The following is a 27,526-nucleotide window of genomic DNA, read 5'->3' as shown; positions in this document are numbered from 1 at the left end:
AATTGGTACCTCTCTGAAATGGAAATTTATAGAATTAACTGAAGATCTTTTCTACAGAATGATAGTTTATAAATAACCCTTATTTAATATATTATTTCTATACTTTATTTGAAAACTATAATTATAGAATGTTTTGAAATCACATTTACATTTTTCTGTGTTGAAAAATAAAATGTATCATCATAACAAAATAATAATTATATGGACTCCCTAAAAGGATGAAAGTTGAGCTAGAGACAAACGTTTTACTTTAACCAGCTCCACTCTCACTGCCATTGAGTTGATGCTGACTCACAGTGATCCTCTAGGACAGAGTAGAACTGCCCCTACAGGTTTCTGAGACTGTACGTCTTTATTGAAGTAGAAAACCTCATCTTATTCCTTGGAGCAACTAGTGGTTTCGAACTGCTGACCTGGTGGTTAACAGCCTAATGCATCACCACTACACCAGAACTGGAAACTTAAGATCACCATCATTTAAATCGATTTCCATCTTCTAGAGAATGACTGCTTATAAAGATAAAGCCTGTGTGTTCTTCATAAGACTTTGTTTCCATTTCAGTGGCTACACAAACAAGCAGAGGCACGTAGGACAATGAATACTGATATTCCTGAATTCAGTGACTTGAAAGAAGAGGAGAAGAACCCAGAATGGTTGAAGGACAAAGGAAAGTAAGTTTGAGCTCTGGCTGTGAGATTTTATGATATATTCATGTAGACATTAGTGTTTGCCACGTGTTTAAATTACCTTGAATTGTGTATTGTGCCTCCCTGCGGCCAGAATGTGTGAGGTGTGCTCAGCTGGATGGGTTGTCCTAATGAGTTGCTTACTTTTCTCAAGAAAATTCCAGCAAAGAGACTTCTAATAAGTGGAGCCACATCATTTCCTGAGATTGGAGGAAAGAAAGCAAAGACAAGTGTAGATTTAGATACATTTCTAGCAAGGGTGGCACGGTTTAGGAACGCACCACTCTCTGTTAGTTTGGTGATGGCTTGTTCTGTCATACTGGGATGGTGTGGGTGTGACTGTGATGCTGAAAGCGGTGCCACCAGTATTTCAAATACCAAAAGGGGCACCCAGAGCACACAGGATTCGCAGAACTTCCAGACGAAGAACAGACAAGGAAAAAGGAATATGCAGCCCACTTCTGGGGGATTAGCATTGAAAATCTTGTGAATTATATTGGAACCTGGCTGTATGTGATGTAGTGCCAGAAGCTGACCCACACGGGTTGGAAGGCGCTCAGAATGGGACTGGGAAAGATCTGCCTCCTCGGAGTCAAGTCAACCTTATTGCCATGGATGAAGCGAAGCTTCATTTACTTTCATTTACTGACAAGGTTCACCTCGAATCAGAAGAAGCAGCTGTAAACATTTATTATTACTGTATATACTCTAGCATAAACTGACCCGAATATCTGCCGAGGCACCTAATTTTGCCACAAACACTGCACAAAAAATGTGCTGAAAAAAACCTGGCTTATACTCGGAGTATGTACGGTAATTGGAATGTGGAAGTATGAATCTAGAAAACTTGAAAATTTTAAAAAATGAAGTACACACATAAAGATCAATATCCTAAGTACCAGTGAGCTGAAATGGCTTGGTCCTCACAATGCTGAATCAGATAGTTTACTGTGCCTGGGATAATAACTTCAAGCAGAACACAGGCATTTTAAGATTTATCATGTCAACCAATATTTATCTTTTATTTTGAACGCTTGCGTAGAGAGAAAACATTACCCCTCTCCCCAATCTTGAGCCCTCTAATTGGCGACCTTAAAATGTGTGTGTGTGTGTGTGTGTGTGTGTGTGTGTGTGTGTGTATAAGTGGTGGTGGGGGGCGATATTTACAAGGACAGCAATGGAGGGAATTCAACCAATGAATTTATTTTATCAAAGCTCTGTAGCTGGTCTCTTGTTATCCCTCTCTCCTGTATATGCAATTGCAAGGTTTTAAAAACAATAAAGAAGAAGTGAGACTATTAGACAAAAAAAAGATTTATCCTGAAATTTATCATATAAAAAACCTAGTGGTATAATGGGCTATGCCTGGAGTTGCTGACTGCAAGATCAGCAGTTCAAACCCATCGGCCACTTCACTTGCCAAAGAAAAGGCTTTCTATTCTCATAAAGATTTACAGCCTCAGAAAACCAAAAGGCAATTCTACTTTGCCCTGTAGGACCACTATGGTCTGGAATTGACTCAGTGACAGTGAGTTTGGTTTGGGGTTGGATTACAGTGCTGTGATATAATAGTATTTATACACAAACAAGGAATTTAACTTAATACAACTATTATTCAGTATTAAGCCAATAATGAGGAAATTAAAAAATTCTACCAATTTCTTCCATCTGAAATCGATCACGTGTGCACTTGGGACCCATCAGTAATTATTGGCTATTGAGATTTGAAAGCTGGGGACAGAGATCAGTAATTGGAAAATCAGGCCCTGGTGATAGAAACGATGTTAGAGATCACATGACGGAATTTTTCCAGACCAATGACTTCTTCATTGCAAATACCGATTTCCAACAACATAGACAGCAACTGTAAGCCAGAGGGACTTCACCAGATGGAGTTACATTGACTGATGTGTGGGAAAAGATAACGGAGAGGCACAATATCATCAGCCATAACAGGGCGCCAGGGGCTGACTGTGGCACAGAATGCTAAGTGTTTATATGTAAGTTCAGCTTGGCGCTGAAGTAAATGAAAACCAATCCAAAAGAGCCAAAATACAACCTTGAGTATGTCCCACCTGAATTTCATGACCATCTCAAGAGCAGATTTGGTTCACTGCATACTAGTAACTAATAATGAGCTGTGCAGTGACATCACGAACATTATACGTCCCCATGGGCGTTGTCCCTAGACCCGCATCGTTTGAAAAGCCTCACGGCGCAACTGTGTGGTTTGCTTTACTTGCAGAACTATTGGTTGGAGCTGTGAGAAAGAACCACAGGACAAAAATGCATAGATCGTAGGAACAATCTCTAATAGCTACATGGTTTTGATCCTTAGTTATTGGCATAATCTGCAGTTAGCTGCATATTTTGTAGGATGTCTGAAATTCCCAGAAAGGCAGAATCTACACAGGTCCAAAGATGGTCCTGAAGCGAATAACAGATTTTTCAGGCATGAAATGTTTGACATTTGTCTGTTATTGGAGGTTAAAGTGTCATAACTAGAAGAATTATGACAGGTCTTAGATTAATGAGCACTGGACAATGGTGGTAGATTTTTGCATGAGTTCCTTTAAAAAGGAATTTTTACAAAATTTGGAGGAACTGAGTAGTAACTGGTGGGTGGCAAATGAAAGAAAGAAATGTAAAATTCCTTAGATAAAATTGATTAACATTAAAAATTTTTAAATAATAACTTTTACAATGTAGAAAAAAGACCATTATACATGAAGAAAGCAACAGCTTATTAAAAAGACTTGGAAGAAAGAAAAGGCAAAAGTGGATGTCAAAAGAGACTCTGAAACGTGCTGTTGAATGTACAGTAGCTAAAGCTATTGGAAGAAATGATATCAGAAAGCTAAACAAATTTTCAAATGGTAGCTTGAGAAGACTAAGTAAAATATTATAATGAAATGGGCAAAGACCTAGAGTTAGAAAACCAAAAGGGAAGAATCCTCAGCAAATCTCAGCTCAACATATCTTAAGCTGAAAGAACTGAAGAAAAAATCCAGCCATCAAATTGCAATATTAAAGACTGTGAAAAATATGGTGCAACACAGGAAGCATTGAAGAAGATGGAAAGAATACACAGACTCACTCTACCAAAAAGAACTGGTGAACATTTAACCATTTGAAAAAGTGGCATCTGATCAAGAACTGACAGTAGTTAAGTAAGAAGTTCAAGCTGTTTTGAAGCCATTAGTGAAAAAAAAAAAAAGGCTTCAGGAATGGACTGGTTGAAATATTCCAGAAAACTGATAAGGTGCTGGAAGCATGCGCTAGTCTATGCCAAGAAATTTGGAAGACCAACCGACTAGAAGAGATCCATATTTTTGCCCATTCCATAGAAAGCTTATTTAACAGAATGCAAAAGTAAGTGAACAATAATATTGATATCACATACAGGTAACATTTGGCTGAAGATAATGTGAAAATAGTCACAGTAGTCCATAGACAGGGAGCTGCCAGAAATTCAAGCTGCATGCAGAAGAGGACATGGCGTAAAGGACACCATTGCTGAAATGAAAGGGATCTTGGCTGAAAGCAAGGAGTACCAGAAAAATGTTGATATGTATCTTATTGACTGTGCAATGGCATTCTGTTGTATGAGCCATCACAAACTGTGGAGAACATCTTAATGGAAATTCTAGAACGAGGAGCCTCTACGTATACCCAGAGGCATTCAAACAGAAAGGAATGCTTTAAAATTAGGAGAGGTGTGGGTCAGGAGTGCATCCTTTCGCCATACTTATTCTAGCTATATGCTGAGCAAATTTCAAAGAAGCTGCCAGGACTGATGCAGGGCTGTGCTTCCTGCCTTTATTGTGCCCTCTGGCTGGGGGAGGTGTGGTTGAAGGTCTTGGTTGACCTCATTGGCTGAGTTAGGCCCACTTGTGTGATGTCATTTGCTGTTACCTAAAGTGGGTGTGCCCACAGGATTGGTTTTACCTCAGCCTAGGGGGTCCTAGTCTGTGCGGGCTCAGTTTGGGTTTCTCATAGGTGTTCAATAGTGGCCTGATTTCTTTCCAACCTCCTCTATGGGGCCTTTGCCGGCATGGGAGGGACAACCCCCATGTCCCTAAATCTAGCCGCCTAATATTTTTGTTCAGTTGGGTCACTGTGAGTTTGAACTGAGCTGATAGCAACTAATAACCTACTAGGTTCCAAAGCTTTCAAGGAATGAAGGAGGAGTGATCTTAAAAAGCTAGCATGTGACAGTGATTAGAAGGCTAGAGGAATAGCTATCTTGATTCCCAAAAGACTATGACTTTCACATAAATAAGGAGTTAAACAGCTAAGAGCTAACAGAGGTGAGTCTGCAGAATGCCAGTCCTACCATCTTAATGTGGTTGGAGAGGCGCCCTGGTGGCATAGTGGTTACACATGGGCTGCTAACTTCAAGGTCAGCAGTTTGAAACCCCCTGCCTCTCTGAGGTTGAAAGACAGGCATTCTACTCCCATAAAAAGCTACAGTCTTGGAAACTCACAGTGGGCAATTCTGCCCTGTCTAATAGGGTTGCTATGAGTCGACTCACTGGCAGTGAGTTTGGTCTTGATTTGGAATATGGCCCATGGAGGCATGAGGGAGCTTACCTAGGGGGAGTGGTAGAGATGGCACTGCCCTGAGGGAAGAGCTAGGTTTATTTTTCTGAACATTCTGTAGAAAAGGATAAGATTGGAAGGTAGAGTCAATTGTGGCAGAATTAGGAACTGAGGAAGTCCAAAGAAGTTGTGAAGAAGTAGCGGAGGATAAAGATAGGAAAGGTCCACAAATAAGGATGTTAACATGGGGACAAGGGAGGCAGTGCCTAAGGCTAAGACAGTTGGTGGGCATTTTTAGAAAGGGTTTTTGTGGGGCACCGTTATTGCAGTATTGGAACTATCAAATGGTCCCAAGCAGTGCCTGATCTGGCTTTATGATATACTAATGATATAATTTCGGATATTCAGCATCCATAATTACTGGAAGAAGCAATGTTTAATAGTAATCTGATGTGTAAGTGTATTTTGGGACAGGCAGATGTGGCTGGTGTTTTGTAATCACCATAGTCTGTTCTTGTTTTTAAACCATTTTGACTATTTCTTCCAGCAAGGTAGAAAAAGAATAGCGAAATAAGAGACAAGAGAGTGAGTTGAGAATGAGAAGAGGTAAAAAGCTTAGTAACTCGGAGCACCCAGAGAAGCAGTCCAGGCTTGATTAATCACAGTGCCAAATAAACATGCAAAAAGTAAGAACAATTAGAAAGGAAGAACATCTACTGTCTAGCAATGTGGTGTAGTAAAAAAAGTTGAAATAAAATCAATATAAGCAATGAGAAGCAACATTAATTTTTGAAAATTGTTTTAAAAATACATATAACACGACATATTCCCATTCAGTATTTTTCATGTATACAATTTAATGATACCAACTGCATTTATCATGTTTTTCAACTCTCAACAAGAACTGTTACCCAATTTTCATCACTATTTATAGATCATCGGCTTCCTGAACAATGATGCCCCTCTCATCCCTGCCCTGATATCACTAGTATCATTTTGATCTCTATAACTTTGCTTATTCTGGTTACTTCATTTGCATAAGTTTATGTAGTATTTGTCCTTTTATGATTGATCACTTAGTGCAGTGTTTTCAAGGTTCGTCCTTATTGTACTGGCAGCATGTTAAATTAAAAACCAAAGAATGAAATTTTCTTATCTCTAGAGACTTTATTTTATAGTGATCTTGTGTATTTATCCAGGCAAGAACAGCCTTCTTCTGCTTAACCCTGTGGGCCACTTTGTTTCACAAGTAGAAGTGGGAGAAAGACTGGGCTTTCTACGCCTGTAAAGTTACAGTCTCGGAAACTCACAGGGGGTCTCTATGCGTCAGCTTGACTCGAGGGCAGTGAGTGTGTTTGTGCTTTGGAAGACCGTTGAGGGAAGTATAGCTATCCAAAATTCATTATTAGAAAAAGCTATAGAATGGTCTTGCTTTTCTTTACCTGGTCTTCTACTATGATGTCTTATTTTTAAATGTCAAATGCACCTTTCAGGAAGTTATATATATATAACTTAGGCAATTTTATTTGCTTGTAAAAGTATTTCCTTTTCCAATTAACATTGTACCAGATAGCTTTTTACTGAGAACATCTCATAAAACAGAGTCTAGATGCCCTAATTGTAGGTATGTGCATGGTATGATATGATTATATTGTTTCACATGACTCAGAATTTGTAAATAACTTTAATAGCTACCCTTACAGACATTGTCATCATATAAGGGAGATGAGCTATTGTTCTGTCCCATTGACATTAATTTGTACTTGATTCTTAACATACATTTTGTCAGCCCCTGTGTTGGCTCCATACTTAAAATCTTTTCTTGTAGCACCGATGAAACACACCATTTTCCTCTGGTTCTTTAATGTTTCCCTCACCAACCCCACTATCAGGACCCTAATTCTGCCTTACAAATCTGGCTAGATCAGAGCATGTACATGGGTACAGGTAAGAGCTGGAAATAGAGGGACTATAGGACAGATAAACTCCTTGGGACCAATATTGAGAGTAGCCATACCAAGAGAGTAAGGAGGAGGTGGGGGGAGGAAGGGGGAACCAATCGCAATGACCTACCTATAACCTCCTCCCAGGGGATAGACAATAGACAAGGGGGTATGGGGAGACATCGGACAGTGCAAGACATGAAAAATAATAATAATTTGTAAATTATCAAGGGTTCATGAAGGAGGGAGGGCAAAATGAGGAACTGATACCAAGGGCTCAAGCAGAAAGAAAATGTTTTGAAAACGATGATGGTACCATATGTACAAATGCACTTGAGACAATAGATGTATGTATGGATTGTGATAAGCATTGTAGGAGCCACCAGTAAAATGATTTTTAAAATAAATAAATAAAATACCTTCTTTACTCACAAAGTCTACTTGTACACCATATGTGGTAGAGCAATTCTAACACCAGGCAAGAGGGAATTAAGGATACACAATTCCTCAACCTAGCACAGGGATCCTATTATAAATGTTGCAGAAAGTCATCTTCACCATTACTTCTATGTCTGAATTTTCTTCTTACTCTTAAGTGCCAGGTTTTTGTTGCCTTCCTAATTCCAGCCTTTTAAGATTTGCTTTGCCTTTTCTGTCATCCCAGTTAATCCTGCCTTTGTTTCTGAATTTTCTGTTGTTGAATCTATCTGTTTTTCAGAATGTCTGTTTACATTGGGGTTTTTGTGTGCCATTTGTTACCCTTTGCTCCTTGGACAGTACATGTTTCTTTTCGCGAAGCTGAATTTCTTTGCAGTATGTCGTTTTGAGCCCATGCCCCATCAAGAACTGTGTGAGGTGATTTCCTGGATGCTGGAAGAAGGCTTGAGACTTGGGTCAGAGACAGCACAGCAAGAAACATGAGCTTCGTGTCATTGTTGGAGCAGTGCAGAAGCAGGTCCTGGGGGAGTTTGTGCACCTAGTTGGATTGAGAAGGTCCTGGGGGAGTCTGTGCATCCAGTAGGATTGCCCCGCAGCTGGAAACACCAAGCTTTAGAAGCCCAGTCCTTTGCAAGGAGTTGGATGACTGGATGGCCCTGAGTTTGGAGTTTGGTTTGGCCAGCAAACCTGCCCAAAGAGAGAGATAGTTTAGGATAGTTTTGGATAAAAACTGCATGTGCCCCTGATCTAAGATGGGTGGGAACATAGGAGACCCCTGGATAATGACTTCCCAGTGACCATTCGTATGCACCTACTGTTAGGACAGATCTGACAAATTTGCTTGCCCTGATGTTTGTAGAGACTTTTTGGAGATCAAAGCATATGCTTCCACCATTTACCTGACTTGAATGCGTTTACAATCCATGTTATAAGTTGGCTTCTTTGTGTAGTTAGTTACCTGTTTGAATCTTATAGTGAAAAGTATTGTTTTATTATAGCTAGCTATTAGACAGTATCTTTCTTCCCTTCTAACCAGAGTGGTGATGGATTGTGTTGTGCTGATCAGTGTGCCTCCATTCACAGCCAAACAGTACCCTGCTGCCTCTGCGTGGATTCTGATGCACGGCAACCATATCTAGGGTTTCCCAGGCTGTAAATCAACTTGCAACATGCCAAAATGGACGTTTGAATATCCCCAAGAGTCTAAGAATGCCCCCTTTAAATGTCCCTTGAGTTTGGGTCGCAAAAAGAAGTCTGAAGGGCAGGATAGGGTGAATGGACTGAGGTTTCCCAATGATATTCTAGGACAGGCTTGCTGCAATCAAGGAATGGGCAAGTGCAGTGTCTGGGCAGACAAAATTCCTCCATGCAACTTGTTCCTCACCAATGAAGTTTCCATTTTCTTTTCTTTTTTTTTTTAAACGTTTTATTAGGGGCTCATACAACTTGTATCACAATCCATATATAATCAATTGTGTAAAGCACATCTGTACATTCATTGCCCTCATCATTTTTAAAACATTTGCTCTTGACTTAAGCCCTTTGCATCAGGTTCTCTTTTTTTGCCCCTCCCTCCCTGCTCCCCCTTCCCCCATGAGCCCTTGATAATTTATAAATTATTATTTTGTCATATCTTGCCCTGTCCAATACCTCCCTTCACCCCTTTTCTGTGGTCCATCCCCCAGGGAGGAAGTCACATGTATATCCTTGTAATGTGTTCCCTCTTTCCAACCTGCTCTAGCACTACCCTCCCAGCATCGCCACTCACACCCTGGTCCTGAAGGTATCATCCACCCTGGATTCCCTGTGCCTCCAGCTCCTATCTGCACCAATGTACTTCCTCTGCTATATCCAGACTTGCAAGGTAGAATTCAGATCATGATAGTTGGGGGCGGGGCGGGGGGTTGTGGGAAGAAGCATTTAGGAACTAGAGGAAAGCTGTATTCTTCATTGGTGCTACATCGCACCCTGACTGAGTCATCTCTTCCCCTAGACCCCTCTGCAAGGGGATCTTCAGTGGCAGACAAATGGGCTTTGGGTCTCCACTCTGCACTTCCCCCTTCATTCACTATGGTAAGATTTTTTTGTTCTTATGATGCCTTATACCTGATCCCTTCGATACCACGTGATCACACAGGCTGGTGTGCTTCTTCCATGTGGGCTTTGTTGCTTCTGAGCTAGATGGCCGCTTGTTTACCTTCAAGCCTTTAAGACCCCAGATGCTATATCTTTTGATAGCCAGGCACCATCAGCTTTCTTCACCACATTTGCTAATTCACCCGCTTTGTCTTCAACAGTTGTGTCAGGAGGGTGAGCATCATGGAATGCCAATTTAATAGAAGAAAGTATTCTTGCATTGAGGGAGTACTTGAGTAGAGGCCCAATGTCTTTCCATCACCTAAATACTACACCTATAAATATAGGCACATAGATCTATTTCCCCATCCGCATGTATAAATATATTTGCATATGTACATGTCTTTGTCTAGACCTCTATAAATGCCCTTTGCCTCCCAGCTCTTTCCTCTATTTCCCTTGACTTTCCTCCTGTCCCACACCTCTTCATTACATTACCCTTGATCATTCCCTACCAGGCCTGCCACACCCACCTCACCACCAACTTGAATCACTTGTTCCCTGGGTTTGTTAACACCTCTTCCTTACCCTCACCTCCCCTATCCCATTAATTTTACATTTTCTTACATCTTCTTCATAATAACTCCTTGTAATCAATCCTATGTCTTTTATGAAGATGTCTCAAGATTACTCTTTGGGGGTCCTGAAAGTAGTCACTCGAACTTTCTGAGCTGACCCCACAGATTCCTTCAGAAATCACTAGGTTTTTTTTTTAGATTTCTTAAAAACAGTTTTATTGGTACTTCATCCACATGTCACACAATTCAATATTGAGTCATATCTAGAAGAGTTGTACAATCCAAAAAGTTGGAGACAGAGGCATGGAACAGAGATAGAATTTAACCGGGAATGTGAAGTTGAGAAAAATTTTATTGAAGCAGGGAAAGAACTCCCAGGAGGGAAGGGAGAGCAGGGAAAGGGATGCCAGCATCTTGAGCCTCTGGCGGGTTCCAAGACCCAAGGAGTTAGGTCAGGGAAGTTGCACCTGGTATTGGGGTGGCAGGACATATATAGGGTATGAGTTTAAAGGCATATTAACCGGTAAGGGGCAGGGGAGGTTCTTTGTGCTGCAGTTGCAAGTCTTGGGCCCAGTGATGTCCTGTCAGTAAATCATGCTGTTCCCAGGAAACAATGCTAGGTAGTGGGGGGCTGTTTTCTGTCCGGGGAGGTAAGCTCTGCGAAATGCTGAAGGCAGGTGCTTTGAAGTTCAGGTGTTTAGAAATTCAGCCAGGTCATTTGTTTTCTCAAGATGTTGGTACAAGTGGCTGCCTTGGTCTGGACCTGGTGCAAACATCCCAAATTCTTAATAATAGTGATGACGGTAGTTGTGATCTATCATTAGCTACTTCCTGCTCAGGTCGGACAATGAGATAGGGAAAAATTAAGAGCTGGGAAACTTGGGGCCTGGGCTGGTCAGCAGCGGACTGTAGGGGTGAATTAAGAGCTAGTTGGTCAGGTTGGAGATGGTTTTCATCCATTCCTGCAGAAATTTAAACACACAAGGAACTAAAAGCAATAATACACAGATTATTATCAGAGGCCCAACGAGGGGCATAATCCAGGGCATGACAGGACTTTGAAACCATGAGGAGGAGCTGGTGGTACTCCACTGATGTTTTCTGATTTAATCGGCCATGGTGCAGAGTGTTTAATGTTTTATTTAGCTACTTCCGACTTGATATAGTGTACATACTCTTTTGTTAGCTGTTACCAGATTTAATGCATGGCAGTTTTGAAGGGTTACCTGTGCCAGGTATGTAAGTTGTTACTGCAAGGAGGTGAGAGACTTCGAGGTTGAGTTTACCAGCTGGAGTTGTTTGTTAAAGTTCTGTGTTTGGAGTATGCTGTGCCCTAATGAGAGAGTGTGCAGACGTGGGCATGCAAATGCATGAACATAGTGAGCTTGTACCAATTAGTGTGAGTGGGCACATGGACGTGTGAGTGTGTGCAGGCATGTGTACGGAATGTAAGCGAATGTTGTATGAATAGTGAACATAGGAATGTAAGAATGTGAGTGTGAGAACGAGTTGTAATGAATATAGGAGCGTAAGAATGAGCTAGTGAATTAACAGTTATATTATGTCTGCAAACTTTATGTAGAGAAAATCTACTTTCATTCTAATTTGTGAAATAACAGACTACCTGTGGTTGGACATTGGGCAATGACAAGGAGGGGATGGTGAAGTAGAGAATTGGAGTTGGGTTGGCGGTAAGGTTTCTGGCAATAGTGTCGGCCTTATTATTGCCCTGTGTGACAAGAGAGTTATTAGTAACAGGCAGGATAGGGGTGTTATGGAGCGTGAGCAGGCACAATGAGTTGGCTTTGGATGATAGCTTTCAGGCCTTTACGGTGAGTGAGGGATATTGGAAACTGGGGACGAGAAGGGAAAGTAGAAGGGTTTTTGAGACGAATAACAAGCTGGTGATGTCTCGCAACAACTGGTCAGGAAGTATTCCACACTTCTGGGTTTATGTAGCATGGCAGCGGAGAAGAGGAAGGTATGGGTGGCGCCTCGATGGTGGAAAGCAAGAACAAAAAGGATATTGGGGAAGAAGAAGTAGGTATGAAACGGTTCCATTGGAGACTAACTCCCAGCTTGGGAAGATCCTTACTCAGTAATGGCGCAGGGCACGGAGGCATTATTAGGAAGCAATGAGAAAGGGGGGAGTTCCTTACATCTAGAAACAAAGGTGGGGTTGCTAAGGATTGTGAGGGCTTGTGACCTGGGAAGGAGACATAGGGCCTGAGAAGGAAGAACCGAGAAGGCATCCCCCACGTTTACTAAAAAAGAGACTGGCTTGCCCGCTACCCAGATTGTCACTTGAGGCTCAGTGATGGTGACTGGGATGATTAATCTGGGCGTCTAATCACTGTTGGTGGCCAGGCCGAGCAGTGCCAATGGTGGATCAGGTTTGGAGGGAACGCCCCTCTGCAATTAGGCGCCGAGGGGCAGTCGTTTCTCTAGTGGCCCTGCTGACCGCACACAGAACAAGGCTGGCTGGGTGGTCGGGACTTCGGGCAGTGCTTAGCCCAGTGTCCTCCTGGCTACACTTAAAGCAAGGTCCAGGCATCAGACAGTTAAAGGCATGTTTAGGAGTGCTGTTTCCTGATGTCTTCGGACCCCATCCTCCAGCCAGCCTCAGAGTGACGATCAAAGACTGGGCCCACTGGCGAGTCTGTTGGCATGCTTGGAACTCACATACTGCCTCAGCCCTCTCCTCCTGGGCATTAAAAACTGTAGATGCCAGGCTTACTAGGTCACAGATGGGGGTCTGAGGGCTACCCTTGGCCTTTTAAAGTTTTTTTTAATATTAATAGCTGACTGAGTTATAAAATTAGTGGCTAAAACGGTAGCTCCTGCTGGAGAGGTAGGGTCTAACCTAGTGTTCTGGGCTAAGGCCTCAGTCAAGCATGAAAGAAAAGCCACAGGTTTTTATCTGGCTGCTAAGTAACTTCTTGCAGCTTGTCAATGTTAACTGCTTTATGAGAGATGGTTTTCAAGCAAGCCGGCCAGCAAACATCGTATCATGCGGTTTCGGCTAGCCTTGCCCTCTTGTCCAGCTTGAATATCTGTTTGCTAAGTCCAAGCTGGCTCCTCTCTAGGAGCTGCCTGAGGGCCTACGGGCATGGTGGCATCTGTGAGGTGGACCTGGTCTGCATGCTGCTGGGCAGCTGTAGAGACCGCGCCCGCTCGTCAGGTAGAAGTGAGGACTACATAAAGATTATGCCAGGGTAAGTCTAGGCTTGGGTGAGGCATGGGAACTTCTTAATCTAGGTGGTAGGGTCCTGTGAGAAAATGCCCAGCCGCTTTTTACAAAGGCTGTGACTGAGGGGCTTAGGAGGTTGCAGGTGTTGCTTCAGAGGAGGCTGAGCAGGGAGGTGGCCGGGAGGGAGGGAGGGAGGGAGGGAAGGAGAGAGAGAGAGAGAGAGAGAGAGAGAGAGAGAGAGAGAGAGAGAGAGAGAGAGAGAGAGAGAGAGAGAGAGAGAGAGAGAGAGAGAGAGAGGAGTTGACGGTTTGGCTTTGAGGAGGCGACAGGTGTCGGAGGTGCAGTTGCCTCGGTCTTGGGGAGTGCCTATGCCGGGAATTGAGCTAAAAGTCCTTGTGCAGGGTGGCAAGTGATGCAAAGAGAGGGGCCGGAGCAGAGAAAGAAAAAGAAAAGCAGGAACATACGGAATCTTAGACCATGTTGGGGTTTGGTGACAGAAGTTGTTGAGTTCATGGAGAATATTGAAATTGAAAGTACTGTTTTCTGGTCAGCGTGACCGTTTGTCCAATTGGGATTGTGGCCATACTTGGTTATAGACAAAGACCAGACGCGTAGGGTGAATGTCCCGAGCCAGGCCCAGTTCAGTGAGATTGGTCAGGAGGCATCCCAAGGGACTGTCTGTGGGAGGCTTAGAGAGTGAGCTTTCCATGGTATCTTAAACTTCAAGGGGTATGGTCAGAGAAGGACGTCTCCTGGTCCCCGTCCACACCCGTCAGTCAGGAGGTGGCCTGGTAACCCAGAGAGGTGTCCCAGTCAGAGCTAGGGGCCCAGGGGGAGAGTCCTGGACTCTACGGAAAGTCACCTGTGGCAGGCCTGTGGCTTTAACTGGCTAACAGGGACCTTGGGTCTGTGACAGTGAAAGCAGGAAGCTAGGGATGGGGTGGGGGTGGGGGCTGGCTTTGTGGCCGGCTGAATGGAGGGTTGTCGGAGACCTTCCTTCAGGAGGGAGTGGATTTTAGATAAGATCTGAGGGCAGGCTCCACAGAACTGCAAGAGAAGGAGGAAGTCAATTTTAGAGTAAGCCTGAGAGCAGGCACCGCAGAACTGCCAGCACGAAACACACAAACAGGTAGAAGAAGCTCAGACTCACCCTTTGCGTTCCAGCCTGGTCAGAAGGTTCAGTGACTGCCAGGCCCAGTGCCAGCAGCCCTGCCAGTAGCAGGAATCCCAGGAAGTAAACGCAGAGACAAGAGGCTGTAGGCCACATGAGAGAGAAGATAGATACGGAGAAAAGGTGGACATGAGAAACTGGCCTTATTGTTGCACCCTGCACGGGAAAGGCAGTTATTTCCAGCCCCGCTTGGTACTAGGGTGGCAGTGTAACCCCCTGCCCGTATGAGTCTGCTGGTCCTTAGTGTCCAGAAAGACAAACGAGACAGAACACACATGCACAGAAATACTGACCAGAAAGAACTAACGCAGGCAAGCTTCAGACTGTGACCTGATTGACAGGTTGGATACTACCCCTACACTTTTATATATCTTCAAGTTGACATGAAATTATATAACTACACCTCCTAAGCAAAAACTTTTCCTCCAACCATCATAACCATTGGTCAAGTTTGGTGTCTTTTTTAGTAGTAGTTTTCTTGATATAGTATTCATATCCTTAAGGTGACCAGACATCCTGCTTTTGGCAGCACAGTCCCGATTTTTAACAATTTTTCCCACGTCCTGTGGCGTCTTAAAAATGTCCCGATTTTTGGAAAGAATGCACAACAAGCTAGGGTATGCGGTTTTCGGCTGCCATGTGGCTATTTCACCAGGATATGAGTTTTATCAATGGTGTCCCACTTTACCGATGTTGAAATCTGGTCACCTTATATATCATACACTTCCATAGTTAAGTCACTTTTAAAAGAGTTTTATCTACATCACCACCATCAGTTCAAATGTAAGGAAAATCCTAATATGGAATTTTAATCTTTGGAAATGAAACCCAAGGCACTGCCTCACCCTCTGTACTTCCTCCTTCGCAGAACACACCCACCCCACGACCCCCTCCCTTCTTTACTAATCCCTGCCTGTTCAGCTTTTGTGACCTTGCTCTGTTTTGTGAACTTGCTCCTGAAGAAAAAGTATACTAAACTTTGCCCACCCAACATGCAGGAGAATTTGTCATTCCTGAGTTTTCGAAAACTGGGAAACTCAAAAGAAAAATAAAGAACAAAATAAAAATAGAAGAAAATAATAATAATATAAAGATTAAAACAGAGAGTAAGAAAGAAAAAACCAGAAACCACAGATTTGTTTGGCTCTGTTTTAAATGCACTCTAACAAGACTCTGGGAAGTGTGTTACTGAGAGAGCTTGTCTGCAGCCACGCAGTGATTGCAGACGCTATTAGACACATTTTGTTTGCAATGATCCCATATGTCTATGAACTGGAACCCTAGTGCCAATACTTTTTGACCTTGAAGAATTCATTATTTGAAAAGAAATTTAGCACATTTACCTGGCAGAATATATTAGAATGCTTTTGCTCCCTAAAACAACAACCAAGAGATGATGTCAAATGGCTTTTATCCTAAAAGTAATTTCTTACATCACATAATCAAAAAGCCAATGGGATTTTGCATTTCATGTGAAGCTTGATTCAGCAGCTTCAGTGTGTCCCCAAGGGCTCAAATTCCTTTTGTCCCCAGCCCCCGTATTTCCATAGTCTCGGCTTTATTCTAACATTAGCTCCTCCCGTAGTATTATAAAACAAAACAAAACTCACTCTGATCCAGTCAATTCCGACTCATAATGAACCTTTGGAATAGGACAGAACTGCCCCCGTGGATTTCCAAGACTGTAACTCTTTTTTATTTAAATAAATCATTTTATTGTGGGCTCTTACAATCCATACAACAGTTGTATCAATCATATTTGTACATATGTGGCAATCCATGCAACAATTGTATCAATGGACTTACTCTCTCATTAACTCACTCTTGCACGCACTCACTCCCTCTCTCACACACTCACTATCATTCACTCACACACTCACTATCCCTCACTCACTCACTGACTCACTCTCACTCACTCACTCACTCACTCTCTCACTATCCCACACTCACTCACTCTCTCACTCACTTTCTCACCCAGTATCTCATTCTCTCCCTTACTCTCTCACTGACTCTCTGACTCACTCACTCTCTTACTCTCACTCACTATCTCACTCTTTCAACTCATTCCTTCACTCACTCACTCACTCACTCTCACTCACTCACTAACACACTCTCTCACTCACTCTCTCACTCACTCACTCTCTCACTGACTGACTCACTTTCCCTCTCACTCACTCACTCTCTCACTGACTCACTCACTCTCACTCACTCACTAACTTTCTCACTCTCACTCCCACTCACTCACTCTAACTCACTCACTCTCTCACTGACTCACTCTCTCACTCACTCACTCACTCAATCGCATTCACTCTAACTCACTCACTTTCTCACTCACTCTCTCAGGAACTCACTGACTCACACTCTCACTCACTAACTCTCTCACTGACTCACTCTCTCACTCAGTCTTTCACTATCTCCCTTACTCTCTCACTAACTCACTCTCTCACCAACTTCTCACTCATTTTCTCCCTCCCTCACTCACTCTCTCACTCACTCGCACTGAGCTCTCTCACACACTCTCTCTCGCTTTCTCATTAACTCACTCTCACTCTTATTCACTCACTCACTCTCACTCATCTACTCACTCACTCACTCATTTTATAACTCACTCTGACTCACTCTCTCCCACTCAGTCTCTGTCTCTCACTCTCTCATTCATTCACTTACTCACTCACTCATTCTCACTCACTCTCCCACTCACTAACTCAACCTCACTCACTCACTCTCTCACTTACTCTCTCAGTCTCTCACTCTTTCAGTCTCTTACTCGTTGACTCTCTCCCTTATTCTCTCACTCACTCTCTCACTCACTATCTCACCCTTACTCTCAACTCATTCCTTCACTCACTAACTTCTCACTCATTTTCTCCCTCCCTCACTCACTCTCTCACTCACTCGCACTGAGCTCTCTCACACACTGTCTCTCTCTCACTTTCTCATTAACTCACTCTCACTCTCTTATTCACTCACTCACTCTCTCACTCACCCACTCACTCACTCATTTTCTAACTCTCTCTCACTCACTCACTCTAACTCATTCACTCTTTCATTCACTCACTATCTCTCTCACTCACACTCTCACTCTCAAGAACTCACTCTCACCCACTCATTCTCTCACTTAGTGTTTCACTATCTCTCTTACTCTCTCACTAACTCACTCACTCACTCTCACTGAACTCTCTCACTCACTATTTCTCTCACTTTCTCACTCATTCTCTCACTCACCCACTCATTCACTGTCTCACTCACTCACCCACTCAATCCCTGTCTCACTCACTCACTCACTCACTCACTCACTCACTCATTCTCTCACTCTCTCACTGACTCACTCACTATCTCACTCACTTTCTCACTCATTCACTCACTCACTCTCACTCTCACTCGCTCCCTCTCACTCATTTTCTCCCTCCCTTACAAAATAAAAAATTAAAAAAACAATATTTCAAGATCTATCTTGAAGTACAATGCTGTCTGTTATAAGATCCTATCTATGGGTATACAAGGAAATTCAGTCAATAAAGCTACTTTTAAAATGTATGCAAAAAAAACCAAACAATTGTATTAATCACATTTGTACATATGTTGCTATCATCATTTTAAAAACATTTCCTTTTTAGTTGAGTCCTTGATATCAGCTCCTCTTTTTTCCCTCCCTCCCCCACACTCATGAACCCTTGATAAATGATAAATTATTATTATTTTTATATCTTACACTGTTTGCTGTCTCTCTTCACCCATGTTTCTGTTGTTTGTCCCCCTGGAGGGTCGATCATTGTGATCAGTTCCCACTTTTCTCACCCTCTTCCCCACCTTTACCCTACGCTCATGGTATTGCTACTCCCATTACTGTTCCTGAGGGGTAATTCTGTGGACTGTGACTCTTTACGGGAGTAGAAAGCCTCAACCTTCTCCTGCAGAGCAGTTGGTAGTTTCAAACTGCTGACCTTGTGGGGTTAGCTGACCTTGTGGTTAGTAACCCAGTGGGTAACCAGTACACCACCAGGGCTTCTGTATTAAAAATAGTCAGCAACCATTTGCTCTCTGCTCTTTTCATTTACATCCAGCAGGGGGAGAAGTTTTCTCAATATTTTGTCCTCAAATCTGGGAGGTGCTTAACTCATATCAGAAAATGTGGCAATTCAAATGATCCTTCCGGGGGTGCATGGGAAGAGAGGCCTAGCAATCTACCTGGAAAACACCGAGTGCAGCTTTGTCCTGCAGCATATGGGGTTGCCGTAAGTCAGAAGAGGCTGAATGGCAACTGATTGTTTTCTTTGAACCAGACTCACAGATTTCACCCTGAATAGACTTTAGACTAGCGAGGTCATAAGCCCAGTCACTGTAGCAAAGAGGCTGCATCTTGACTCCTGTTTAAGCCTGTCATGGTGGGCCCTGGTGTCCTAAGTAAGGTCAGTCCCACCGGCACTCCTTGATCTGGTATGTGTGGGGGTAGAGACCAAGGCAGTACAGCCAATGTGTTCACTGTACAGGGAGTACATAGGGAGGCAAGCCGGTCCTTTGCCAAATGTGATTAGGTATTATTTTTCTGTGTTTCTGTTTCAATGTTACAATGTTTTTCTTTTTTGTTTTTGTCTCATTAGCAAATTGTTTGCAACAGAAAACTATTTGGCAGCTATTAATGCATACAACTTAGCCATAAGACTAAATAATAAGATTCCATTATTGTATTTGAATCGTGCTGCTTGCCACCTAAAGCTGAAAAACTTGCACAAGGCCATTGAAGATTCTTCTAAGGTATAGTCCTACACATGTGTGTGTGTGTATATGCTTTTATATATAGTATTTTAACTTGTGATCTTCTTATTGGTTTATATCATGCCAATTTTTCCTCTGTTAAATGGAAATACTTAAGATACTTAAGATACCAGGACTTTAAGCATCATCTTGCTTTTTAAAATTAAAATTTTATTTTATTTTAAAAATCATTTTATTAGGGGATCATAAAACTCATATCACAATCCATGCATACATCCATTGTGTCAAGCACATTTGTACATTTGTTGCCATCATCATTCTCAAAACATTTTTTCTACTTGAACCCCATCTTGCTTTTTATTTATTGAAAATCATTTTATTAGGGGCTCATACAGCTCTTATCACAATCCATACAAACTTCAATTGTGTAAAGCACATTTGTATACTCATTGCCATCATCATTCTCAAAACATTCGCTCTCCACTTAAGTCCCTGGCATCAGCTCCTCATTTTTGCCTCTCCCTCCCCCATCTTGCTTTTTAAAACATCATCTATTACTTTTTTGTAATGATCAAGGGACTAATTTTTCTTGAGATTGTCAAGTCAGATTAAAATCCCCTTGTCAACTGTTGCTTTATTTCGTTTATATACGTTGGAGTTCATGGACAAAAAAATAAGTATAGCTTTACAGGTTTGAAGATTGATAGACTGAAGCAAATTTAATATGAGGGTAAGTAAAAAATATTGTTAAAAATCCTAGAAACATTTATTGAACAAAAATATCAAAATTGAAGGTATTGTTTCTGGGCATACCTCCACTCGAGCTACATTTGTCTGAAGGCAGTGTTTCCATATCTTCAGTCACCTCCAAAAAACTCTACTTTCGTTAGTTTGCACCAGGTAGATGTGGCAGTTTGGGTAACCTGGAGGAATTTGTGTTTCTTTTAAGTTTTCTTTGAGTTTTAGGAACCGAAGGAAGTTTGGAGGGACAAAATTAGGGCTATAGGGTGAATGGGATAAGGTTTCCCAGCAAAATGCTTATGGGACAGCTTTTGCTACCCTTGAGGATCAGCAGGAGCATCATGAGGGACAAAAATTCCTTGATGCATATTTTCTGGCTGTTTTCTTATCAGTACAGTTTTTAATTTTCTTAAGACTTTTTAATGAACCCCTGTGATTTTCCTGTGTCCTTCAAGAAAATATCCCAAAAGAATAAGAAACAAGGGGAAAATTCCAAAATAATTTGGAATTTAAAAAAATGGCTACCATAAACATCTGAGTTGACCCCTCTGCCTTGAATCTCACGGGACTACCAGATCATTTTGGAAACCACTGTGTTGAATGAGTCTTGTTTCTGAAGATGTCCTAATAAGACTAAGATAAGCATGTTACTGAGAAAACTTGTTCTCTGCCATCCGCTGATTGAATAGATATGTTTAAACATATTTTGTCTGGAATATACCCATACATTATGAACTGGAACCTTAGTTGAAATGCATTTTGATTAACCCTCATATTTATTTGATTTTTGTATTTATTTGCACCTTAAAAATTCTCCATAATCATTTCCTTTCTTAAGGATAACTTAATGTATTCTAATTACCATTAATGATGCTTCAGATAAGTATGTTAAATGACTGTAGCTTTTTCCTCTTTTTTATAAAAATAACTTGTGTTGAGGGATCACAATATATGGAATCTCTTAAATGGTTAACAATAAAAATGAAGCAATTAAGCCCTCATATTTTAATTTCCTTTGACTAGCACAATTTCTTAAACCAATATTATTTATTGAGTAACTAAATAAATTGGACTACCCAATTTTAATGCCAAATCAAAATGCCAAATTTATTGCTATCAAGTCAATCTCCATCCACGGTGATTGCTTGTATTTCAGAGTAGAATTTCACCATTAAAAACCAACAGCTCACTCACTGTCATCAAGTCAGTTGTGACCTATAGAACCCAGTAGGACAAAGTAGAACTGGCCCTTTGGATTTCCAAGGCAGTAAATTTTTACAAGAGCTGAAAGCTTCATCTTTTCCTGAGGAGTGGCTGGTGGTTTTGAACTGCTGACCTTGTGGTGAGCAGCCAAACTTGTAACCCATTATACCCAGGGTCCTCAGGGATGTCATATATTACAGAGGAGAACTGCTCCTGGGGTTTTGATGGGCATACTCTTTTTTTTAACATTCTTCTTTTTTTTCTTTCTTTCTTTTTTTACATTTTATTAGGGACTCATACAACTCTTATCACCATCCATACATATACATACATCAATTGTATAAAGCATATCCATACATTCCCTGCCCCAATCATTCTCAAGGCATTTGCTCTCCACCCAAGCCCCTTGCATCAGGTCCTCTTTTTTTTTCCCCTCCCTATCCTTTCCCCCCTCCCTTGGTAATTTATACATCGTTATTTTGTCATATCTTGCCCTATCCGGAGTCTCCCTTCCCCCCTTCTCTGCTGTCCCTCTCCCAGGGAAGAGGTCACATGTGGATCCTTGTAATCAGTTCCCCCTTTCCAACCCACTCACCCTCCACTCTCCCAGCATCGTCCCTCACACCCTTGGTCCTGAAGGTATCATCCACCCTGGATTCCCTGTACCTCCAGCCCTCATATGTACCAGTGTACAGCCTCTGTCCAGCCCTGCAAGGTAGAATTCGGATCATGGTAGTTGGGGGGAGGAAGCATCCAGGATCTGGGGGAAAGCTGTGTTCTTCATCGGTACTACCTCACACCCTAATTAATCCATCTCCTCTCCTAAACCCCTCTATGAGGGGATCTCCATTGGCTGACACTTGGGCCTTGGGTCTCCACTCTGCACTTCCCCCTTCATTTAATATGGTATATATATACATATATACATATACACATATATACACATACATACACACACTTATATCTTTTTTTTGCATGATGCCTTATACCTGGTCCCTTGGCACCTCATGATCGCACTGGCCGGTGTGCTTCTTCCATGTGGGCTTTTTTGCTTCTGAGCTAGATGGCCACTTGTTCACCTTCAAGCCTTTAAGACCCCAGACACTATCTCTTTTGATAGCCGGGCACCATCAGCTTTCTTCACCACATTTGCTTATGCACCCATTTGTCTTCAGCGATCCTATCATGGAGGTGTGCAGCAAATGATATGATGATTTTTTGTTCTTTGATGCCTGGTAACTGATCCCTTTGGGACCACTCGATCACACAGGCTGGTGTGTTCTTCCATGTGGACTTTGTTGCTTCTGAGCTAGATGGCCGCTTGTTTATCTTCAAGCCTTTAAGACCCCAGTCACTATCTCTTTTGATAGCCGGGCACCATCAGCTTTCTTCACCACATTTACTTGTTCACCCACTTTGGCTCCAGCCGTTGTGTCGGGAGAGTGAGCATCATAGAGTTCCAATTTAAAAAAAGAAGGTATTCATGCATTGAGGGAGTGTTTGAGTAGAGGCCCAAGGTCCTTCTGCCACCTTAATACTTGACCTATAAATATAGACACAGATCTATTTCCCCATCCTCCTATATATATATTTGCATGTACATGTCTTTGTCTAGACCTCCATGAATGGATGGGCATACTCTTTACAGAAGCAGATTGACAGCTCTTTTTCCCATAGTGATTTTGAAAGGACATTTTGGTTGCTTATACCATAGTGAATGAAGGGGGAAGTGCAGAGTGGAGACCCAAAGCCCATTTGTTGGCCACTGGAGATCCCCTCACAGAGGGGTTTAGGAGAGGAGATGGGTCAGTCAGGGTGCGATGTAGTACCGATGAAGAATACAGCTTTCCCCCAGATCCTGGATGCTTCCTCCCTCCAAATACCTTGATCCGAATTCTACCTTGCAGGACTGGATAGGGCAGAGGATGTACACTGGTGCAGATAGGAGCTGGAGGCACAGGGAATCCAGGGTGGATGATACCTTCAGGACCAGGGGTGTGAGGGGCGATGCTGGGAGAGTGGAGGGTGAGTGGGTTGGAAAGGGGGAACTGATTACAAGGATCCACATGTGACCTCCTCCCTGGGAGACAGACAACAGAGAAGGGGGGGGAAGGGAGACTCCGGATAGGGCAAGATATGACAAAATAACAATCTATAAATTATCAAGGGCTCATGAGGGAGGGGGGAGCGGGAAGGGAGGGGCAAAAAAGAGGACCTGATGCAAAGGGCTTAAGTGGAGAGCAAATGCTTTGAAAATGATTAGAGCAAAGAATGTATGGATGTGCTTGATGTATGTATATGTATGGATCCTGATAAGAGTTATATGAGCCCCTAATAAAATGTAAAAAAAACAAAAACTCACTGCCTGGAGGGAGGGTAGGGTAGAAAGGGGGAACCAAATACAGGCATCTACATATAACCTCCTCCCTGGGAGATGGACAACAGAAAAGTGGGTGAAGGGAGACATCGGACAATATAAGATATGACAAAATAATAATTTATAAATTATCAAGGGTTCATGAGGGAGTGGGGAGCAGGGAAGGAGGGGGAAAATAAAGAGCTGATGCCAGGGGCTTAAGTGCAGAGCAAATGTTTTGAGAATGTTGAGGGAAATGAATGTATAAATGTGCTTTACACAATGGATGTATATATGGATTGTGATGAGTTGTATGAGCCCCCAATAAAATGATTTTAAAAACCCTAAAAACTCCCTGCAATCCAACTCATAGCGATCCTATAGACCAGGGTACAACTGCCCTTGCAAGTGTCCGAGACTGGAACACTTTACGGGAGTAGAAAACCCTGTCTTTCTCCTGCAGAGCAGTGGGTGGTTTCAAGCTGCTGACCTTGTAGGTCGGAGCCCAATGCATAACCACTATGCCACTAGGGTTCCCTTTTGGATGGCTTATATCCCAAAGCAAACTGTTCGTGCCACCCAGGGACCTAATTTTAATACAAAAGACCACAAGTGCAATTTTTTCATCTTTCTATCTGGTACAGGTAAAGCTGTAGAGATTTTCAGATTATAACTCTGAGAAGAAGATATGAATCCCCTATAGGAACAATTGAAAAACTTCTTAATGTTTAATAAGAATGTATGCATACCTACTCCTTACTGAGCATCACCGAATGCCGGGTTATTAGAACAAAGTGTTCTTGTGTTGAGGGAGTACTTGAGTAGAGGTCCAATGTCCGTCTGTTACCTTAATACATATGTACATGCCTGTATTTAGACCTCTATAAATGTCCTTTGCCTCCAAGTTCTTTCCTCTATTTCCTTCTACTTTCCTTTTGTCCCACTATCATGTTTGACCTTCATTTGGCTTTCATTAATTCCTCTTGGCTACATTGCACTTGATCAAGCAAGCCCCACCAACCCTACTCTATTTTGTGATCCGATGGTGGCCCGCTCTTATTTTAACCTAACACCAATTTTTATGGAATGGCCTGGTTTTTGAAACCTAACCATATTGACAGGAGAACAATGGGTGTGTAAGATATGTTACTGTGCAGGGTAAGCCAGAACATTCAGTGAATGAGGCCTTTAGGTTTGCTTTACTGTTAGAATTATTCCCACATTTTTGCTCACGATAGGAGTCTTTATTTTTCCTTGATTAATTGCATGCCTATGTGTATATTTGTAAGGCCCTGGAATTGCTGACACCACCGGTGGCAGGCAATGCTAGTGCAAGGATGAAAGCACACGTAAGACGAGGGACAGCATTCTGTCAGCTAGAGCTGTATGTAGAAGGTAAGTAAGCTGTTGGTCGAAATGCTGCAAGATCCAAGGTGCCTCGGAAGCGATACTGTTGTGATTATTAAGATTGTGACTTTAGGAGTCCTAGTGGCACTGATGGAGCAGGGTTGGGCTGTTAACTCCTGGGTCACTGGTTCAGGCTCACAAGTTGCTTCAGGGGCTGTGGGAGAAAGAGGAAGACAGAAAGATAGGGCTGTGTGCTTCTCTAAAGAGTTACAGTCTCAGAAACCTGCTCTACGGTCACTGTGCTTTAGAATCAGCTCAGCAGCAGTGAGCTTTTATCATTTTGCCTGTCAGAATTAATCTTATAACAAGATGATTTTGAAAAATTTTCAAAAGCTATTATTCGAATTGATGCAAACCCACTGTAGGTAAGTGGATTCTGATTCATAGTGGCTCTGTATGACAGAGTAGACCTGTCCCGTAGAATTTCCTAGACTAACCTGCCCTGTAGAATTTCCTAGACTAATCTTTTCAGAAGCCACATCTTTCTTCTGTCAAGTGCTGGTGCGTTCAAGCCGCCAACCTTTCGGTTAGCAACTGAGCACTTGACTACTGCCCCATCAGAGCTCATTCTCATTATTCCAGAAAGGAGGTAAGACATAATGTGAAAACCGTGAGGTCTAAGAAAATATTCTAGTATCAGAGGACTCTTCTACAGAAAATGAATGCAGTAAAGATACAGGTGAGCTGCTTAAGAGACAATGAAAAGTAAAAGTGAGCATCTTTGGTCCTAATTTATATATACGTATAATCTGAGAAATAACTGATCTATCACAGTATATGAACATTTGGTGAGATTATACTTAAGTTATAGTCACCACATCATTTCAAAGTCAGAGCTTTAGCCTGTGTGCATAGAAACCATACCATACAGTTGTTTTTTGTTTTTCTTTAATCATTTTATCAGGGGTTCATACAACTCATTATATTCCATACATGGATTGTGTCAAGCACATTTGTACATTCGTTGCCCTCATCATTCTCAAAACATTTGCTCTCATTTGCTCCTCATTTCCCCCCCTCCTTTTTTTGGGTCACATTTTAAAATAATTTGTTTAGTGAGTATTTACTGGGACTCACATTGGCCTAAAGGCAAAATTTGGGGAAATCCACTCTGTGTAGAAGCCTAAGCAGCATGTACATTCAATCCCCAGTATTTTCAGATTCCATACTGGGGAGTTTGCCAATGTTTGTAATGCCCAAATCAATACTCAGGATGCTTCCACAGTGGATTTCAGACGTGCATGGAACGGGGACATGTTTTCAGTTGCTGGGCACTGACATTCCCACCTGAGACTGCAGTTGAACACAGTGGTGCTCTGTGAACAAGTACGCTCTTAGTGGACTATGCAGTGTCACATTTTCCTCATTGTTATGCATTTGGTGGTGGCTTGGCTGTCTAAAATGGCTACCAAGTCCAGTGCTGAACGTCCAAGAGCATGGGGCAGCTGGGATGGCCCACAGAGAAAGGATGGATGTCAGACAAGCTGTATGCAGGCATGAGTGTCGTGGGCCATAAGTTCAGCATGAATGCATCAACAATATGGTATAGCCACAGAAAGGAGAGGAAAAGCATTGTCTGTCTGTGGGGCCTCTTCAGAAAGGGCTAAAGTCACATCTGTAGTATGTGATGAAGCTATGGAAAAGATAAAAAAAAGTGCTTAAATCTGAGAAGGATTCATGAGGTCATGACCAGTAGATGAAGTGTAAATGACAGCATTGTTGAGAGAATGAAAGTCAGAGAAATTTATGCTAGGAAAAATTCAAACCCTTGCTGGTAGTGTTTTATTATAAAGATATCAAGTTATACACACACCCACACATACACACAAACACACACACACACACACACACACACGGGGTATCCCCCCCCAAAGATGGAATAAAGCTCTGCTATGCAGTTTTCCTATAACGCACTTTTTTCCCGATAGGTGAATATCAAGCAACTCACTCTGAGTTAGTGCACCCAGTGGTGTCACCTGGGGAGGTTCTCTGTGGTCACAGCAAACTTTTTCGTAAAAGCAGTTTGTTCAAACGTCGTTTTTTGTGATGGCTGATTTAAGAGAATAGCACATGGCTGTGTGGTGTGAAACTTTGTTTCCTATTTGGGAAAAATTTCATAGAAACTGTTGTGATGTGGAACACAGCTTACAAGACAGCGCTGTATGAAAAACTCAAGTGTAGGAGTGGTTTTCTCGTTTCAAAAAAGGTGAAATATTGATTGATGACAAACCTTGTTTGGACATCCATGAACTTCCTGAACGCACGAAATGTTGACTTTTGGTGTATTTGGAGTTCATTCCATCTGGTCAGACTGAAATCACCGGAAAGCTTCTGTAGTCAGGGATGTTACCATGTGTGATGACGAGAATCCGCATAAAAACTTCACAGTTGTACTAACCATATTTTCAGTTATTACTTTTATTTTTAAAGAGTATTATCTAGAAAAAAAGAATTACCTAGATAAAACAAGTGTTATAA

General features: G+C 42.2%; 1 protein-coding gene across 2 annotated transcripts in view; it reads left to right on the top strand.

Annotated features, from left to right (window-relative positions):
• DNAAF4 (dynein axonemal assembly factor 4) overlaps positions 1-27,526 on the top strand; it is a 64,564-nt gene that overhangs the window by 34,034 nt on the left and 3,004 nt on the right. Inside the window, exons 6-8 of one of the 2 annotated variants that reach the window (XM_075531430.1) lie at positions 563-672; positions 19,227-19,380; positions 24,931-25,036. In XM_075531430.1, the coding sequence (XP_075387545.1) occupies positions 563-672; positions 19,227-19,380; positions 24,931-25,036 (370 nt within the window). The remainder of the gene's footprint in view (positions 1-562; positions 673-19,226; positions 19,381-24,930; positions 25,037-27,526) is intronic. The other variant, XM_075531431.1, reaches the window with a different exon arrangement.

Source organism: Tenrec ecaudatus, chromosome 14, assembly GCF_050624435.1.
Source record: "Tenrec ecaudatus isolate mTenEca1 chromosome 14, mTenEca1.hap1, whole genome shotgun sequence".
NCBI lineage: Eukaryota > Metazoa > Chordata > Mammalia > Afrosoricida > Tenrecidae > Tenrec > Tenrec ecaudatus.
This window is presented reverse-complemented; position numbering and strand designations above follow the sequence as displayed.